The sequence below is a fragment of the Clavelina lepadiformis genome, chromosome 5 (genome assembly GCF_947623445.1).
Source record: "Clavelina lepadiformis chromosome 5, kaClaLepa1.1, whole genome shotgun sequence".
Classification (NCBI taxonomy): Eukaryota; Metazoa; Chordata; class Ascidiacea; order Aplousobranchia; family Clavelinidae; genus Clavelina; species Clavelina lepadiformis.
This window is the reverse complement of record NC_135244.1, coordinates 8,696,875-8,717,128: the sequence shown is the minus strand read 5'-3', so window position 1 is coordinate 8,717,128 and position 20,254 is coordinate 8,696,875. Positions and strand designations below refer to the sequence as shown.

At 35.9% G+C, this 20,254-nt stretch overlaps 2 protein-coding genes across 9 annotated transcripts; both read left to right on the top strand.

Annotated features, from left to right (window-relative positions):
• Positions 1 to 103: 103 nt before the first annotated feature.
• Positions 104 to 7,810, top strand: LOC143459428 (RING finger protein 24-like). Of its 5 annotated transcripts, none has more exons than XM_076956585.1 (7): positions 104 to 241; positions 4,234 to 4,334; positions 4,888 to 5,021; positions 5,178 to 5,217; positions 5,912 to 5,962; positions 6,197 to 6,276; positions 6,763 to 7,810. In XM_076956585.1, exons 2-7 carry the CDS (start codon positions 4,332 to 4,334, stop codon positions 6,926 to 6,928), a joined length of 474 nt encoding a protein of 157 aa, XP_076812700.1. In that variant the 5' UTR covers positions 104 to 241; positions 4,234 to 4,331; the 3' UTR covers positions 6,929 to 7,810. The 5 variants fall into 5 exon arrangements, 4 of the variants coding, with proteins under 4 accessions (XP_076812700.1, XP_076812702.1, XP_076812701.1 ...); XM_076956586.1 differs by lacking the exon at positions 104 to 241 and adding an exon at positions 267 to 1,919; XM_076956587.1 differs by lacking the exon at positions 4,234 to 4,334 and having other exon boundaries at positions 106 to 241.
• A 4,514-nt stretch (positions 7,811 to 12,324) lies between these two features.
• LOC143459637 (selenide, water dikinase 1-like) lies at positions 12,325 to 19,541 on the top strand. Of its 4 annotated transcripts, none has more exons than XM_076956853.1 (13): positions 12,325 to 12,452; positions 14,361 to 14,454; positions 14,542 to 14,664; positions 15,589 to 15,692; positions 15,775 to 15,924; positions 16,360 to 16,472; positions 16,714 to 16,907; positions 16,991 to 17,203; positions 17,300 to 17,404; positions 17,534 to 17,640; positions 17,714 to 17,773; positions 18,925 to 19,074; positions 19,197 to 19,541. In XM_076956853.1, exons 2-13 carry the CDS (start codon positions 14,382 to 14,384, stop codon positions 19,263 to 19,265), a joined length of 1,461 nt encoding a protein of 486 aa, XP_076812968.1. In that variant the 5' UTR covers positions 12,325 to 12,452; positions 14,361 to 14,381; the 3' UTR covers positions 19,266 to 19,541. The 4 variants fall into 4 exon arrangements, with proteins under 4 accessions (XP_076812968.1, XP_076812966.1, XP_076812969.1 ...); XM_076956852.1 differs by lacking the exon at positions 12,325 to 12,452 and adding an exon at positions 13,927 to 14,068; XM_076956851.1 differs by lacking the exons at positions 12,325 to 12,452; positions 14,361 to 14,454 and adding an exon at positions 13,827 to 14,068.
• The last annotated feature ends 713 nt before the right edge of the window (positions 19,542 to 20,254 follow it).

Here is a 20,254-nt window from a genome sequence, read left to right as displayed (position 1 = left end):
CCTCTTCACTGTATGGCGTAACTTGAGAAGCCAGCTATAATTGAGTTAGTGGTCTATTTAATTGGAACCAAAGTTGGTTACATTACTTTTGCTGAGTTGACACCAGAATAAAATAGACGACTTACACCAAAAATTTATTTACTTGAAATATAGCAATATTTAAGAAGAAAATAATATTTGTTTTCCTCATAACCAACAAAGTATCAGTGCCTTCAGTGGGTATACTAAGTAAAACCTTCAGGTAAGGAAAGTTTTTTTAATTAGGTTTTAGACAGCGCTCTCTTAATTTGTTGTATTCTTTTGATGGGTTAGAATCTAACCCATCGTTAGATGTTAGACATCATCTAACCGTTAGATGAACAACAAGCTAATAGGGATGTCCTTCATTTCAAAGGATAGTCCTTGATGGTACCAAATGTTTTTATTTGAAAATCGTACCTGGAAGCTATACGAACGAACGGTAGGCTGTTCACTGTCAAACTGCATATGGGAATTACAACTGGGATACGTAGAGCCGCGGCTCAGTGGAATGTTTTTCGTTAAGTATGCACTCTTGTCCGGTGTAATGGCAATTATTTTGATAGGCAGCAAACAGTTGAGAAAATTGCGGTCGATAATACGGTCAAATACGCTGAGCTAAAGGTGTGCAACGTTGATTTATATTCCAAGGTCCATGCAACACCATTACAATGTTTTGGCCTACACGTGCGTAATTTGTAGGCTAATACTTTGCGCAACGTGTAAAAAGCGATCTGCACGTGTAGTTTTCTGAAGAACGTTTACAGTATATTTAGGCTTTCTAAAATACTTTTACTTGCCAGTTTTCACTGAAAATCTTACAGCATAGGCTAGAATGTTCAAATAGTAACAAACAATCAAGGCAAAATAATTTTTGAAGGTCAATTTGTAATAGCCTAGAACTAGATAAAGATTTGAGGCTTCAGTACACATGCCATCCGCACAAATCGCATCCACGTCTTGTCGAACATTGCCATACATTTCAGCCCTGCGTATTAATAAACTCCGACCCGCGATCTCACCGGAAATACACTTTTCTTCATGACGAAATCTCGAATGACGGTAGTCTCAACTATATTATATTATTCTCCCAACCATTAACTAAGAACACTACTGCATTTGGGAATTACGAGGTTATTGTTATTCGGGATAGTTACATATGAGACTTTCTGGTTTGTGGAAATTATTTTCCAGGAAAGCGTTATATGCATAATAGTCTAATTTACTCTGATAGGTATCGATAAAAATTTGAAATCCTTTTTTGTAAGTTGTAACTTGACAGAGTTAGTAACTCTGTAAGGTAATCGTGCTAATAACCGCAAAAATGACCATACTAATTAGTGCTTTTGTGTTTGGTGATTATTGATTGCATTTAGTCACCATCGCTTTTTTGTAAAACGTGATGAAAGCTACAATGCTTTCTGCTTTGGAAAAGTGTGTAATGAAATACCTCAGCAGTCACAGTTATGCCAGAAATATGAGTAGGCTTAACCGCGAAGGAAAAAGGAAGTGTGAAACTTGCAACATAATATACAAAAAAGCGCTAATTGACGCTAAAAAGTAACAAAATAAGCAACAAACACCACACACTAGAATAGTAGAGAGACGGCTTCTGTGCGGAATATGTGTTTATCGCCAAATTCGCCCTGCAAAGAATCAGTTGTGAGAAAAAGGCGAATGGAAAATGCCAGAGTGACGTCATATTGATCGGCCATGCTTGATTGACCGCCATACTTGCCCGAATCAGCTGACGGTCGATGGACAAAGCAGATAAACAAAAATACTTTACGCCCGTCAGTCATGGCTGTCATCCACAGCTTACTTTCCTTTCACTAGTCATTGCCGTGCAGACTGTTTCGAAGTGGGAGTTTTATTTGTGCTACTAATACGGTTCAAGCAAGGTCAGGTATACAGTTTGACGACTTTATTTAATGATGCATATAAAGGTAATTTAGCACGGCATGTGAGGTTTCCTGTTGTTTAAATTAACTCAATTTGCTTGACAACGTACGGTATAGTTTCCAAGTCGATTACCACGTCTAAGTCTTTTAGCGTCTAAAATAAAGTACCAAGTTTCATCCAAAATTTAGAAGAACAACTATGGTAGTATAATGCGATTATAGTTTGTAGTTATGAATGTGATAGCCGTACAACTGATTGATAGGTCGTTACAGCGATACCGATAAGGGAAATGTTTTCTCATTATCTTCTTATAAATGTGTACAAGCTTACTGTTTATATACGAGGATAACTGTGATCGCTGGACATCTTCAGACTAAATTCCGTCAGTTGTGTTACCGGTCAAAATTGTAGATATACAACCTACAAGTAGCCTACAGGACTTGTAGACTATAGTGTTATAACACTGATAGTACAGTAGTTATTAACCAAGAGCCATTTGTCTGCTCGTCCAGGCCTGCAAACAGTTGCAGAGTAATGTTTATTGTGTATATTTTGCCTTAACTTAAACACTGATATTTACACAGTTACAGGACATAAAGTTTTTAAAAGCTATAAAAGGCTTATACCATAGGTGTCAAACTCCCGGCCCGCTTTACAATAAAACTTGGCCCGCAATGCTATTTTATACATTGAACTATTTCCGGCCCGCGAGATCATTGTGCAGTATAACTTACTTTTTTCAAGCAAGAAACAAGATTATAACAAATCGCACAATACAGCAGCACAACAGTTGCCTCATCATACGATAGAATAAATCGATTTATTCCCAGCCAAAACCGTCAAAAAAAAACAAAAATTTGGTGCTGTTTCGCTGACTGTTCCAATTCATATACTCGTGTCACGAAACGTTCAATCAAGTTTTATCCTTACGGCCCGCGGCGTTAAATAAGTTTTTAGTTTTGGCCCCTGGTGCGACTGAGTTTGACACCCCTGGCTTATACCATCAGTCATGAAGTAAAGTCAAAATTTATGACCGAAAATTAACTTGTTGGGACAACCAACGGGTCTAATGCAGAAATCTCAACCACAGGGTGTCTTTGAATACTAGACCCCAGCGACTCATCTGGTGACGTCATCTGGTTGCAAGTGTACTTTTGCACTAAACCCTAACCAACGAAATCTTTACTGATGGTTTAAGCTATTTTATGTAGTCATTTTGTTTCCTACCTTTTTTGAGTTCACAAGATTTTAGGGCTTAGTGCAGAAGTGTACTTGTAATTTCGTAATGCATTTGTATACCAAACTCCTGAAACCGGACCCTGGTATTCAAAATACGACATTTTTTGGTTGTGCATTTTTGCACCGAACCCAATTATTCAATAAAATAAGGTTATATAGTGTATCTTGCACCATTGCGTTGATGACATCAGGACAATTTGAAACATTATAAATCGAATATATTAAATTTACTTCTCACTACATTACTTTTGTGTTTCGCATGTTTTTTCTTTAACCAAAAAATGTTGACATTTTTTTAGGTTAACTAACCTTTTGGTTGCTTAACCTTGATCAACAGTGCTCATAGATTTACTTAAAAATAATAAATTTTTTGAAGATTGTGTACAAGTTTTTCATAAAAACCTAAACTAGTTTTAATTGTCAAATATTTATAACCAGGTCTTGAACTTTGTGCTACAGCAAATAATACAAATTAAATATATACTTCATTGTAGAATAATCAATATGTTAAGTTTATTTGGAGTGGTTGTAGTTAGTACAGTGAGCTATTAGTTATTAGTATAATGTGAATGTTTGCCTGAGCCGTTTGGCTGTGGTTATGTGCTGAAATGAAAGAATCTTCATTATAAAATTAAATACTACTTTGGTAAAACTTTCTGGCTGACATCATATACAAATATTTCCACAATGTAGGAAAATATTAGTTGAGTGATGACATATTTGTCTGGGAAGGAATGACCGTGTTCAATAACTGAATTAGGGAAATCTATGAAAGCTTGCATAATATTCGGAAGTATCTAGTCAGAGTGTGTAATGTACTGCAAAAGCATGCATTTTGATATCAATATCACATATAATTTCAGTACTGTAAAATACCGCTTTAATAGATGTTTAGTCACCACGTATTTCTATCAGTGATGATTGAATGACTGTTTATTTTACATAATATTATACATTAGTGTCCCCGTATCTTTTTTAATTCTGTTAATTTTAATCAATTACACTCCAATGCCACTTTTTTAAATCCTAATAAAACTTTCAAAAGCTTTAACATCTTAGCTATTGTTTATTTAGGTGTGATTTTTGAAGCAAACTGTGTAAGAGACAAAAGCAGTTTGCTTTGTTACAAAGTAGTATCTTCCTTGCAAGTCAATATTTACACAACTACAACTATGGTGAGATGATGTTTATTTATTTGTACTAGGAGATTAACTGGGAGCATTTCCTTTATTACAACTATTAGTAGAACATGCGGGTTGCCTTTCCACCACAACAAATATGTACTTTTTTACTTCAAAAGACTGCACCATAATAGTCGTGAAATTTGTTGTTTCCTGAACTCACTTCATGTATGGGTTTGTAAGTTCATAAGTGGATGATGTTTGCCTAAGGGGTTTTTTCGTAATTGCACTTGTTCTGTTTTGTTTTGATGACTCAAGAGTAATTTCAAACATCGCAGGTTGAAATAAGTGCTAGCATTCAAAGGATATTTGTCTTGTTGCCAAACCCAATGGCCCTATGTTTTGCTATGCTATGTTCTGTTCATCTACTGCCAGATAAATGGCAGTTACCAGTTAAACATCACTTGTTTGTTTGTGTATCTTTTACTCCTCAGTGAGTTTGCAGTTAGCTTTAGGTGATAAAATTTTTGGTTAAATGTTGTATCTATAAATACATTTCTTGTGTTGTTTTACAGACAATCTATTAATTATCCTTGTGTTTTTTAAGGAGAAAAACGATCAACCTCCCAATGCAAGTAGTGGATCAGATTATAGCTTTCCGTTCAATCTTGCCCTACCCATGGTTGCTGTAGGAACATTTATCATTGCACTTTGTTTTGCTTTTTTTTGCTACCTTCTCAGGTTTATATACATTAAATTTTAGTTTTGCATCATCATTGACTTTAATGACAGTGTATTTAAGATCTTCTTGGAATGGTTGATGGCATTTAGTGTGTAGTATAGGATATACATGTTAAAACATACTGCTAATCCATTTAATGTCTCTTTAATTCATAGACTAAGGAGACAGAGGACTAAGACTAAAGGCTACAGAAAGGTTTGCCTCAAGCACATTATCTTATATATGAATAATTGACCACTGCTAAGTATAGCATTCATTTTTAAGTAATTGGTTTTGTGGATGCTGTTTTAACAAGGTCTTGTGTGAGGAAACTCATCATGGGTTGCACATAAATCTTGCATTTAATATTTCAGTTGAATTAAATCTCTTTTCTATAAAGTAGAGAATATCAATAGAAATTCATGAACAATCTCAAATCAGAATAAAATTTCAGTTTCAACAAGTACATTCAACTTTCTTAAGCCATTCAACTTTCTTTTAAACCGTCATTTTTGGTGTAAATTATACAAATGTTTTATTTTTTGTGTATTGATAGTTTGTTTACATGAAATTTAAATTTTATTATTTCTGTTTTGATTAACTTTTTGCGAATGATGCTTCATTGTTAACACAATGACATATTTTCATTCATCTTTGATGATTTTATATGTTAACTTAATGATAATACAGTACAGTAGTTGATGATCCCACAAATGGCATGGCTCAGTTAATAGTAGTAGCTTTTATTGTGTAGTATCTGTGATAAATAGATGATAAATAATTATAATTATCAGTTTCATTTGAATATATATGTTAAGATAATTTTCATGAAAAAACTACACATTTTTTGTAAGCAAGCTATACATTCTTGGTGTCCACACCACAATGAAACATCTGTTCTTGTGTTTAGGTTGTTTTGAATAAAAACAAAGACAACCCTTTACAAGAAACTAAAAATGAGGTAATATTGTGGAACATGTAACTTAACGTTCACCAACAAATGCTGGCATTCTGTGATAAATCCAATGTACAAAATATCATGCAGCGTTTTGTTTTATGTTAAAAACTAGTATATCATGACATAATTTCCTTTGTACTAAATGTGTCAAATTGAAATGCCAGCTTTAGCATGAAAATAAACCTTAGCCTGTCATATAATTGTAGGAAACAAATGAAAATGAATTGTGATTTATAGACCTGTCCCGTATGCCTTGAAGATTTTAAAAACAAGGAAGTTTTGGCCATTTGTCCTTGCTGTCACGTTTTTCATAAAAAGTGAGTTTCTAATTTCCATATAAAGACTGACTTCTGAAAAAAGTTGTTGCATGCCAATTTATGATACAAAGTGGACATAGTGACCACAATACGTTTGCATTAACTTCTATTCACATGTCAGCAGTTTAAAATGATTTGAGTTACATAATGGTTTGTTTCATTCTATGTAATATACATTTGGAAGTGTGTTTCACATTGACCACAGAAGTTATAGGTTATTATTTACCAAAGTTCTGGTAAAGTTTGCATTCCAAAGCAATTGCACAGTTATTAGCTAATTATGCTAGCTGATTATTTTATCCTACCCAGTCACATGACATAAAGTAGCTTAAATGTAACTCTTTTAACTGAGTGTTCTTAGGCCGATGCTGGAGCCAGGAATCGTTATGACATGTTTGGCCATGTCGTGTAATGACATGATGTTTTTGCTATTGCGTCTACGTAATAGCACGCACGCTCTTGACATGGTACTCTATCGTTTCGCAGATGCCTTTGTAAATGGTTGCAACATCGACCTACCTGTCCGATGTGCATGTCGCAAATACCTTTGAATTATCATCGGCATCAAACTCCGGCTAGATCGTCGGCTACTTCATTTACAATACCTTCGTCCGTTGGATCACCGGCAGGACTATTTCCTAGTCAGGTGTAATGCTTACGACACCCCAGGTGCTTTATACACGGAACATTGAGATGACCTTCCGCTTTTTGTAAGAGGTCTTGCGGTTGGCCAGAATTCAGCATATGCTTTGCATTAACTACGCATCCAATATATCGTGTTGGCGGAGTTGCTAGATCAAATGATTATTGTAGACAGTTTACAAGCTGCTCAAAACAATCTGGATCCAGTACGAACGGAACAAAGTTTGGTATACTATCACGAGGCTATATCTACTGGAACAACGAGTTGCGTGTGCTCTGCAGCAATCACTGCATTGCTTGCAAGCTAAGCTCTTAAAGGATTGCGTGATCAATATAATCTCGGCCTTCATTAGTCTTCCGCCAATCATGTTACTGTTTCGACAGCCATGAAATATTGCGTATATCAAATATATCAAATTTTCAACATATGCTCGTAGAACACGTTGATTGTGAAAAGTAATCAAAACAAGATTTCATTCCACTAACGTCACCGTTTGTTTTAATCATGCGTGGGATATCTCATTTTTCTGGTGATATCATTTAAATAACATCGTGATGAACACCACAGTTTAGGCAACATTTATTAAAGTCCCTCAACCGAACTCTTCGAATAACATAAAATAGAGAACGCGTTAAATGGCGGTGTGGTGTGTCGCATTTCACGTGCTCTTTATATTACAGACGATCAGTGACTTGTAGCCAGACCATTCGTTGTCCATCATTCTAGCTAAACTGTAAAGACGTCTGACGTTTATTTACACACCACCTTGTAAAATGACGTTGTAATGAGATATTGTTGAGCCAAAATTGTTTAACAGAATGAACGCTGATTTTGTGCCTGCGTCATTTATTCACGTATGACGTATGTTGTGGAATAAAGTGTGTCAACGTAGACTGACTACATGTTGTACAGTGCTTGCTATGTCTCTACGGCCATGTGTAACTTCAATACTCAACCTAAAACCTTGATTACTACAATTAAGTTGTCTGGAAATCGCCGATTGACGAAAACTTTTTGCGTAGTCACCATTGAACTAATAACGCAACTTCCGCAGATTTTTTAACATATTTCGCGTTGGTAGAACAGTGATTATCTCTAAACGCGCATGTGGTATTATGGGACGAAAGAGACGTCATTAGCGCATGTTTTCTGCTTCCTATGACAGGCGTTTTAAACGTTTTTTCCTTTGCTTTCCATCTGCAGGGGTTGTGAGCTGTAATTGAGTGTCTGTAACTGGTTTTAGCAGCTTCCGCCAACACATGTTGCAATTTTACCGTTTGTTATATGTACATTAGCGGTATATTTTGTGTTTTTTCTCATTTTCCTTTTCTTGTTTACTTTCTACTGCTCTTGTCTTTAAATCTCGATCACTGTAATTCTCTTCGCAAACATATTTCTGTTTGCATTTGTTGATTCAGTTTTAGTATCATCCTGCTATATAACAAGAACACTGCAGACAGCGTTTAATGAAACAGTATTTAAATTTACCGCAGCTTTGTTTCCAGCTCCCTTCCACCCTATGCTTGATATTTCAGTTTTGACAGCTTGTGTGAATCTTCAGAAGAAAGTGGCGAAATTGTTTTTAAATTATTATATCACTCGTTCGATATAAGGTAGTTGAAAAGTTTTGTGAAAAATGTTTAACATGTGCGTCTGACAGAGGCAAACGTAGTGATTCCTTTAAGTTTTGTGTGTTTTGACTCATCATCCGTTAATCTATACAGTGATAAACTTGCTTACGTTTAGACATCTTGTTGACTGTAACGAACAAAAGCTTTTCATCTTTTTTACATCGCTTGAGTACCACTTCCTGTGTAGTCTGTTACGCTTCCTTCTGTGCTATTACGCTAATGGAAATGGCCAAAGGCCCTAAGCCGCTTTCTCCCAACGAGTTACAAGTGGATACAGTAATCGTTTCGGTAGAATGTATTGAATTATTCCCAAGCAGCCATGGAGCATGATTAGGCTTATGAAATCAGTATTTTATTCTTAATTCATACTGCTTGGTTAAAAACTAATTAAAATAAAAGTTATCTGGCTTGAAGATCAATTTTTGTGATAAACCCAGCTTGTATTATTTCCACGATTGCATGGATTAGATGCCAAAGCATTGTTTGTACTTCGCATTAAATGTTTGGCTGTATTTTCTTGCATTGTTGGCTGGCGTCAAACAAATGCTTATAAATGCTCGTAAATCATAGTTTTGCATTTTACATTAAATAAAAAAAGTTTTTTTCATGTTTGCTTGTTTTGGTGCTTTGATAGTATGCGGTTTTGATAGCAAGTGCGATGTCAATCAATGAAGTCCATATTTTAAAGAAAAATAATTAATTAATCAACGGTTAATGCCAGGAGTGTTTGTATGAGATATAAGGTTTCTTAAGAGTCCAACTTTGAAGATTTGAAAAGCAAATTGGAGATAAACTTTGCAAGTTTATGTAATTCAGCGCTTTATGCTGGCTCGGCATAAATACACGATTAAAAGAACATGTTTACATATTAATGCTTCAAACCTCACACTATGTAAAGCCCAGTGGTTCTTAAACTTAAAGTATTCAACCCCGCAAGTTTTATAAATGCATTGACCAAAGTGGAGAGTTAAGGTTGTTTTCAAACGTTTTTAAAGGCTGGATCTAAAATTCCCGTGTTTGTCCACCTCACTTCAATTTTCGGGTTTTTATGCTTCAAAACCGCTTTTAAAACCCTTCCAAACGAAATGGTTTCTCCTGTTTATGGTATGGTATCACAATCTTTTGTCCTCGGATTGAGGAATTAAGTCTTTGCACGACTTAAACTCGCCAATGATTTCTCACTGTTCGAGCCTGGGCTACCAACCTTGTCATTTGAGCAAGTTTCGTTTACTACGCTTTCGTTTAAGTTTCGCTTTAGTACGATTTTGTAACGACTATTATATGATTTCCTATCGCTAAGACCTGATATGGAGTAGCAGAAAAGAAATGTGATAAACGATGAAGTATGAAGACTTAAACCGCCTAGAAAGTTGCTTTGTGAGGAGACATAGCCCAAAAAATGTGTATTAGATTTACTTTCTATGCAAACGGAATATTATAGTTATGGTAAAAAGGTCCTAAATCTAATTTCCAAGGAAGTTATGTTTTCAACGAACTTGGTTTTTATCCTTTGTCGGCTGCAATCAGAGTCGTGATGATTCGAGTGACGGTTTTCAAAGACTCGACTTGACTCGAGCCCCTTTGCAAGAAAGTACATAAATGACTTGACTTGACTCGAGTCATCATTTGAAATGTCTCGAGACAGTTGTTTTTGATTACGTTTCAGCATTGATTTATATAGGAGCTAATTAATTTCAATGAGGTCATGCAATAGGAAAGCTAAACAGTAAAAAACCACGTGCAAATGAAAAACAGTTTCGTGAGTTTTGAAGACAAGTTAAGTCAGCCGTGATGAATACAGAAATTCCAACACCGCAAAATAGAAATGGACATCACACAAATGTAAATATTTATTGGCGGAGAATATTACATGATTTCAAATACAGACAATGCTTTAGCGCCTAAAACGGGCCTAAAATTTAGGCAAATACGGTCGCAACTGCAAATTGGTGCAAATCTTGTGCTTTTATGCCTCAAAAACGGCTTTAGAATCCATCGAAATGAAACATATTTCCATATTTATACATACAAAAACTAGCAATGTATAATATGCAATTTTGAAACGCCGTACAAAACGCCGCATACCAGCTTTTTGTACATTTTTATCAGTTATGTTATAGCTGATAAGTGGTCGCAAACAAGGGAATGCGATAAAATGAAAATGAGCGATCGAAGATGCAAAAAAGCTTCAATGGGGTAGCTAATCATTGGGCTCATGAGAGTATTTAAAACAATTGGGTTAGTGACCGGTGAGTTTTGGGGGGATGGCCCTCCTCCTTGATACACTATCGAACAGGTATTCAATTGCATTTTTGCTCAATTTCAAATCAAAAGTTGCAAAAAGTAATTACATATTTCATCGTTAAATTTTTGAATTGACACACAATTGTCCAAAATTTGCCAAGTGTCACCAAAACTCCGCCATAAGTTTGAAAAAATAGAAGTTAATCAGACGAGCAGATGGTGTGGTCAAGCAACAGATGGTCAAAAATTGCTTTAATGATGTACATCAGTGGATGGCTAGAGAATACACACGTTAAAACAAACTCTATTCCGGACAGGAGTCTAGTAGGTCGTTTTTAACGAGCTCGAGTTTGTACAGCAAAAGTGCACATCAATGATGGTACTCGAAAGATGTGATAATGTTGCTGCTCATTGCAAGATGAAATTTTCTCTGGTAGCCTACATCGGCAGTGATGTACGAAGAAAGATGTCAATGCCGTCCAATAGATGATAGTGTTGAAAGAAAACTCCTTTTTTCCAAAGTTAGTGAGTCGAGTGACGCTGGTGGTGAATTCTCTATCCAGTAACTCGTTCCTGATCTTGAAAATATATAAAGACGGTCGGCAGTAAATATCCAAGATAGTTATGAATTGAGTGTTAAAAATTTATAAGTTACAATAAACAGATACAAGTATAATTTTCTTTTCTTTTTTTCAAAGAAAAGCAAAAATTTATGCATTCTACGCCATTCTAGACACTCTAAACTCTATAATTCTAGACACTCTATAATTTCCAACAAGGTGTGAAAGCTGAATCTAAACTTCATATTTCATAATCAACATGTTAAATTTAGGGCAGTGAGAACTGACTGCTATAGTCAGCTAGCGGAACTTCTACCTACGCTCGCACAAACAAATGCACGTTTTAGATTCTAGGCCGCAATACAACTCAACATTAGTGATGGGAGTGTATTTTCATTTGCTAACTGTCTGTTAATTGCAGGTCACCGTTATCGCTAAAACCTGTGGAAAGCACGTAACTAGATTAAAGTTTAACTGAACTTATCCAAAAGCTTCAAAAAATATTGTCTACTGCGAAAAACAAAAAAGTACATTGAAATTATTAGTGAGTAATATTTACTGCATTATGTATATTTGGCAAGTAATATTGGGCCTTCATTTACTAATGAAGTGAAAATTTGGGCCATCGTAATAAAAGTTTGTCGACCACTGTTCTAAACGAAAAGTATTCCTGGCGAGCATGCGCCGTACCCTAGGATAGGATGCGCCGTACCCATTTCTTGCAATTGACTGCAGTATAATTTTTACACAGCGATGATCATTTACTATAACTTCTTCTATAAGTTTCCACCAATTTTAAAGTACATACGGCTTTTGAAAAATGACATAGTCATTAGTTTTTGGACTGAAATTGGTCATACCAGACAATCGGCTGATCTGTTCGAGAAATGATCATAAAAATTCTGATTTCAAAAAGAAATAGTTCCTCCCTTAATTGGGCTAGTGAACTTTCCTAGTCAATGGACCGTTAAAGCGTAAAACGTTTCTTGTTCTCCATTGGATGGTCTGATCAAGCATGTTGCATCATGGGTAGGCTATTCCTCGTGCGGATTACTTCAGATAAAATATTAAAGAAGGTTGTTACAAACTGATGTTGCTGTAAGTATTTTTTATAAAATGTTAGAAACATTTAATGTCGTTTTTTGTTGAAGTATTTTGTTGTTATTTGTAAGTGCTGTTCCTATGCCTACGTAGTACTTACAGACTTAATATCATTTAAATGGTGTCACAGAGGAAGTATTACTTTTACACCCTATTGGCCAACCTCCTTTAAATTGATCGCCAAGACTGCACTATTTTGCAAAAGTGGACTTTAGACAGGGTTATATTTAGCATTGCTACAATTGCAATGACGCAAGATAATAAAACAGTTCACCTACAACTGTGTACGAGTTCGTCAGTTCAAATATAAGAAGTCGTATTTTGAATAAGCCTACCGGAATATGATCCAATCTGAAAAAACAGTGTGGAACCACACTCTAATTGTGGAAACCTAATATATATCGATAAACCCAGCATGCTCTAGGCTAGAATACCGTTTACGGTCGAATTTTGTATCGTTTATTTTTTCGCTGTTCTAACTTTGCGGAACATATAGCAGAGTAAAAAGTATGCTCCCAAAGTAAAGTTACGCAGCATACTCAAGGAATGGGCGAACGAGTGCTTTTTGTAGAATTTTTTTTTTTACACCAAGTTGAGTTAAGTATGCACTTCACATGGAAGAAGATTGGTGTTAGTTTTAGATAATAAGGAATAAACCCCTCGTTAGACGTGAACCCTATATAACAAAACAAACATGTGCAAATAGCCTATTCTATAGATTCATAGCAATACTTTGGAAAGTGTGGCACTTGCAGACATGAGATCTATTAAGGTGTATGCCAAACTTCATTATCTTCATGCTAATTCAAAATAGATATATAAAGCTTTCTTGTTGAAAACTGATGCACTTTCCAATCTGGCCATGGCATCCTGTAAGTGATTGGTGACAGTCCAAATCTTCATTGCAATGTTTAACTATTTGGTACCGGTACCAACGCAGATTGGAAATTTTGCTGTTTTTGGGTGAGAAATCCCTTGCGCAATACGATAAGTCAATATCCATTACCGTTATATGCGCAATTAATTTAAATCCTCACTTACTTAGCAAATTTTCCAACCTGGTTACCAACAGAGCATTGGTGCATATAATAATACAGTGGGGTCTTGTTAGGCTAGAGTTCATTAATTCAAAACTCTTACCATTCAACACAAATTGGTGTTAAAGGGATTTCCTTCTATATCCAATTTTGGAAATATCATTTATCCTATACAATGGTTTAGATTTACAAGATCCGACAGCATAGGCTACACAATGAGTAAGATTTTACTAGTCAATTTGTGCAGTTTTATATGTTTTAATAATAAATGATCTCCCACAACTGGTTTCTTATCTATTCTGTTTAATACTGGGCTAACTGCTAACAATCCTGTTTACCTGTTAATTATAGGAATAATATAGGAAAAATACTGGTAATAGTAAATGGAAAAGGCAAATTATCGTGTATTTGATCCAGCTCTATATGAGCTGGATGACAGTTTTCGACTCACTGATTATACGGGTTTAAAGGGGTGAGGGTGCAAAGTCCCCCAGAAGGTGCTGCTCAAGCTTCTGGAGGGACTTAATTCTGAAAAGGAGAATGATCATCAAAATGCAGACTTAATGCCTTCAATTGGTAAGCAAACTTCTAAACCTGTTAACAGGCTATACTGCTGAATTTGTGAAGCGCACGCAGAATGTGCTCGACTTGCTGTCCTTTTGTGTTATACGAAAAAATTAGAACTGGGCTAAAACTTTTGTGGGCTACCTCAGATTCAGTAGCCAGGTCAAGAGGTTTTATATGTAGATATTTGAGAGACCATGTTTGTTGGGAAATTTGAGTTGATTAATTGCTCCCTCTGTGACACCTGCGTTCTTGCATTATAAAAATATCTTCTCAACAAGAAATGTTTTAAACTATCACACAGATTTCTTTGTATGCACAAACCATGACTTTGAGAACTAAATTTAACCCTGAAGCTCATGAACTTGATGCTAAGTTTCGCCTTACCAAATATACTGGTAAGATGGGGAATTGCTTGATTCATAGAATGGTTCTTTTCTCTGTAATACGATCTCATTGTAATATTTTGTGTCCACCTAATGTAGCCCTTCATGGAGGTGCCTGCAAAGTGCCTAGTGATGTTTTGAATAGACTTCTTGAAGAACTAGGTGGAATAGATCAATTTCAGGATGACCAATTTTTAGGAGGAATGATAATACCCAAGATGGGTAAGAAGTTAATTGAAAAATTTCCAATTTGGTTTAAGATTTGATCAAGTGTTTTGCGGTGCAACGAATGTCATTTAAACGGTTTTATATTGAGATAATTTATGCTGCAAACGTACTCTGCTAGTGAAAACATTAGCCTTGGGACAGGTTAGTTTATGGACGTAAAGAAAAATATGCCAGAATTACTGTAGGAGTGAAGCATGGTCTTTCATTCCTATGTTTATAATATCTGTCACCATTCTCATATGTACAAGAGAGTGTCTGTAACGACTTCGTTTGTTATGTCAATTCGCCTTGCATTTTCCCTGGTCTCGGCAAAATTCATATCTGTTACATGTATAAATCTTGCCTATAACAGCATTGTCTATAATGATGCTTTGCGTATAACGGCATCTTTGTTCCCTGGGTAGTGTTTATTTCTTTGTAATGGCATTAAGTTTTGTTTTCTTGTAAAAGACAAAGTTCTGTATTACGTAACAAGCAGTACTGCATTTTACTGTAGATTGTTACACCACAAACATTTTTCGTTTTGTACTGTGTTTTTATTTGAGATTTGTCAGCTTTCAGTACACTGGCAAACTTGATAGAATGACTGGATAGAATGTTCACTATTGTACTAGTGGATAGTGCCATTTAGTGTTCACTATCACCTTTTAGTTGAATCAAAAGATGGTTTTGGAATGTTTCGTGGTCATTTATCTGAGTAATGGTTTATCTGAGCAATTTTTTGTCTCCAAGAGTTGCTGTTGTTGACAAATTCTAAGCCTACTTGTTAGGCCTAGAATCCTCTTAGGATATTAATGGAAAGCAGATATATTCATGCTTTTCCTTCACTAATGCTTAGACTTAGTAATTATGTATGTAATGGTATTTCACTCGCTGCTTAATCTATGTCATGTACCATTATTGACTTCATGCTTTTAGGCATTGGCTTGGACAGCTGTGTTATCCCACTTCGATTTGGCGGACTTTCTCTTATTCAGACAACAGATTTTTTTTATCCACTTGTTGATGATCCATACATGATGGTAAAAATTGTGGTACAATATTCTTTTTTGAGTTCATGATTAAGCCTTCATTTGATATCATTTTTTATTTTTGAATTTTTAGGGAAAAATTGCATGTTGTAATGTTCTTAGTGATCTATATGCAATGGGAGTAACTGAATGTGACAACATGTTGATGTTATTGGGCATCAGTTCCAAATTCTCTGAAAAAGCTCGTGATGTTGTTGTACCTCTAATGATGCGTGGTTTTAAGGTAGCATTGGCCTATTGCAGGGGTGGGGAGGGAAACTTTTTCCAGTCAATGGTCGCATTTCAGTTCGCTAGAAATCAGTTAAGCCGAAACTTAAAAGTAGTCATGCTAACCTAATATTTCTAAGCTTGTTTATTGATAGCATAATGACAACAGTAAGGCCGTTTATCATTACCTTATGAAACGATGTTTCATTTAAGCATTATTAATTTTAGGATTAATTGGTCCTAAATATTAGAATATTAGTGAACAAGGAAATGAATTTAAGGCTGCACTTTCCTCACCCCGGGCATATTACATTATGATAGATAGGCCTATAAGGTTAACATTACATAGTAATGAAACTGTGGTATATTGGTTTAATAGCGTGGAAGAAGATCAAAAATAAGAATTAAAGGAAAATTGTAAAGCAATGTAAAATTTTGTTTTGATACTTAGGATTGTGCAGAGGAAGCTGGTACAACAGTCAATGGCGGACAAACGGTTCTAAACCCTTGGTGCTTAATTGGAGGTGTAGCCACAGCTGTTTGCCAACTAAATGAATTCATAATGTGTGTGGCTACTGCAAAGTTTTTAAGTATTGCAAATGTGCAATGCATCAGATCACTGATGCTAAGCTGCCAGATAATGTGGGCTGCTATATCTCACATCTGCATGTTTTCGCAAGATTGTTTTTTTGCATAACCCGATTAGTATTGGAGCAACAAGATATGTTAGCAACAAGTTAACTAAATAATCAGTGATGGCATGAATACCCCATCACACTCACTGTTTAACACTGTACCTTAACAGGCCTAACAATGCAGTGCCAGGTGATGTGCTTGTTCTTACAAAACCACTTGGAACACAAGTCAGCTGTAATGCTCACCAATGGCTTGAACAAAAAAGTGATAAGTGGAATAGAATCAAACTGATTGTCACTGAAGAGGAAGTTGAAAAGGCTTACCAGGACTCTATGTTTATAATGGCCAGGCTAAATAAAACCGGTAAAAAGAAGTTATTACAATGCTAAAATTATTAAGATTGTTACTAAAATAGTTTCTTTGAAGAAATAAATAAAAAATTACAGCTGCACAGCTTATGCACACGCACAACAGCCATGGTGCAACAGATGTAACGGGATTCGGCATACTTGGACACGCTCAGAATTTAGTGAAGCAACAGAAAAATGCAGTTAATTTTATAATACATAACCTGCCATGTATAGCTAAAATGGCTGCAATTGCTAAATGCTGTGGTAATACCTTTGGATTACTGCAAGGAACTTCTGCAGAAACATCAGGTATATATTACCATACTTATAAATTGATTTTGGGTGACGTTTAACAATTTTTTTTTCTTGTTATAAATTCATGTTGTATTTTTGCTTTGTTATAAGGAGGTCTTTTGATTTGCCTACCACGTGAACAAGCAGCAAAGTATTGTGCTGAAATAAAGAAAGTTGAGGGCCATCAAGCATGGATAATTGGAATAGTTGAAGGAGGTGCTGTGATCGCTAGATATTTGTAATACAACGTTGTCTTGGAATCTTTCCAGTACTTTTGTTCAGGCATAAAGCATTACATTTATTTGTACACTTCTTTCCAGCTAGTTATCATACGTTTGTTTGTAGGTAACCAAACTGCGAAAATCATAGACAAACCACGTGTAATTGAAGTAGAAACATTAGATGATGGGACTGTGCAAAGCGTGCCGCCAACAACAACTTCACGCAGACCAGTAAGAAGGCAAAGATTTAGCAAGTATAAATTTGCAATGCTGCTTAAACTAAATAGTGATATTTTCCATCTAGAATCATCCTAAAGCAGTGGTCCAAGAACCTCAAAAAGTTGTTTTGCAGCAAATACCACAGGTAAGTCAATGTTTTCATTTTGTGCTAATATTGGTGTAAAAAACGGATGTCAATTCACGTCAAAGTTTAGCGATAAATTATGTTTTGCTTTGGGCAATGGTATGAGCTAGGCGTAATTCAAAATATTACATAACTGCAAATTACAGCTACGCACCAGCGGTCCTTACTACGTTAGTAGTAAGGACAAGTCTCTAAAAACTTCGTAACTACGTTCAATCAAAATAGCGCTGTTTGTCGGGAACTTGTAAATATTACCGTGCATAACGTCTACGTGAGGTCTGTGCATTACGTAGCATACGCCTGAGTTCCTGACCATATGCTCTTACTGACTATTTGCGCTATGAGAAATCTATGTGGATCACGTGTTGCACGCACTACTACATTTAATGAAAGTTAGATTTAGGTTAAGCTTAGTTTACTACGTTATCATATTTAAGTTAGGTTAACAAGAAACTGCGAAAAAGAGCTATAAACACACTATTTTTCCCCCACTAGTGCAATGGTACTATACTTTTGTCTGGTCTGCTATAGGTACGCGAAGGTTTTCCAGGTAGTACGCGAGCAATGTCAGCCACATTATGAACACAGTTCATAGCGCACTGTTTATCAAGGAACAAGTACTATCAACAACAACGTTTAAACACGTTGCTTTGTCATGCATCGCCTATTTAACGATAGCTATACCTTTACTAAGGTTGAACTTAATTACTATCTCACAATAAAGCAGGATTTAATTATTTTTATTGTAATTAAATAGTTCTAAGTAATTTTGCCGTTCCTCAGAAATTAGCGTAAAGCATAGATTTTTATTAAGTATATGATTTTATATCTTGTAAAAGTAAGCTACTACGGACCCACAATCACTTCCCTCGAGATACCGTTACTAACTTAAACAAATCCAATGGTACGTTCAGCTGATGCACGGAACAAAATGTACGATGGATTCTGTCAGCTTAATACTGGCTCAAGGTTGTTATATGAAAAAACGTCTTTAAAATGCCAACATTGTTGCATCTACTTAAAAACATCAGCGAGTAACGCGGTGGGGTCTCACGGAAGCGACTTTTATAGCTCCCAATACCTTGGTGAAACTTATGTCATATTACTCAATTACGCCCAGCTCTACTACGATGCAGTTTTTAATGTAACAGGCCGTTCAAGAACAACCAGATCTGCCCGTCGTGAGTCAGCAATTGCCGACCATCATTCAACAAATAGAACAGACGCCAGCATCTATGCACCAGCAGACGATATGCAACATCACGCCCGTCACTCTGCAAACTTCTCAGCAAGTTCAACAGGTCAGTATCGTGTGATCTAATATTTGTCATTCATAAATACGTGTAGTGAATCCTTGTCTTTTAATCGTCTAGGCATTATGTCATATGGCGTTGGTGACTCGAATGCTGTGTATGTTGTGTAGGTAATCGTGGAAGATCCCCAGCAATATCAACACATGCAGCAGCAAGCGCAGTATCAAAACCATCACTAACCCGCCTTAAAGGAAATAGTTGATCAGCGCATGATGTCCGAGCCTACAATGAGCAGCTTGTTTGGTTTAGACAATCGTGTGTTTTCCAGGCACCCCGTAACGTTTGTTTCACCACCATGACGTCCGTTTGAAAACAGGGATAAAATTCTTGCAAACGTTTTGACCGATGAAAAGGATGGAGCATTTTACGCTGTTGTTGGAAATTTCATTTACTATTTTGCTTGTGATGCGTTAGTGTTGTTTCTAGAAATTTAGAATAAACAGTTCTTATGCGTGCTTCTGCATAAAATTCTGAAATATCATGTAGTGATGTCTAGGCATAGCCAATTGTCAGCAATACATCGGTGTTTATATGACAATAATGTTGGAGGCCGAAAACCGAGCACGTGGGAATGTTGACCAAGCACAACAACCGTTCACGAGTATCAAACGGTTTCTAAGTTACACACTTTCATCACGAAAGCAAAAAACAAGTTAATGTTTTTTCCGCACTGCAGTCAACAAATTCATAATAACTTTTGAGGTAAAAACGACTTCCTTTTTGAACAATGATTAAATCATCGACAATGGCTTTCATAAAATTTAAATTACAATAAGATTCCGAAATTGCAAGCCTAACATTTTACTGCAACTACGCTATTGATTTGTTTTGCTCATAAAACCGCATCTACTACTCAGCCACCATTAAAACCACTAGACCACACAACAACAAAGACTGCAAGCCTGTCATTTACCATGTGGAAGGCGTGCGATTGTTTCCAATACAACACACCTTTTTAACTGCAGTGACAACCCAATCATACAGTAGGTCTCAAAACGGTGGATAATTGCACAACATCGCTGAATAGGTAAGCGATGCATTTCAATAAATTTGACAACTACACATTTCGTTCCAACTTGCCGCAATACATTCTTTTTTAAAACCAGAGCGCTCCACAACGATCTCAACCACAACAAACTAACGACTATTGAAAGAAAACTCAAGTGAT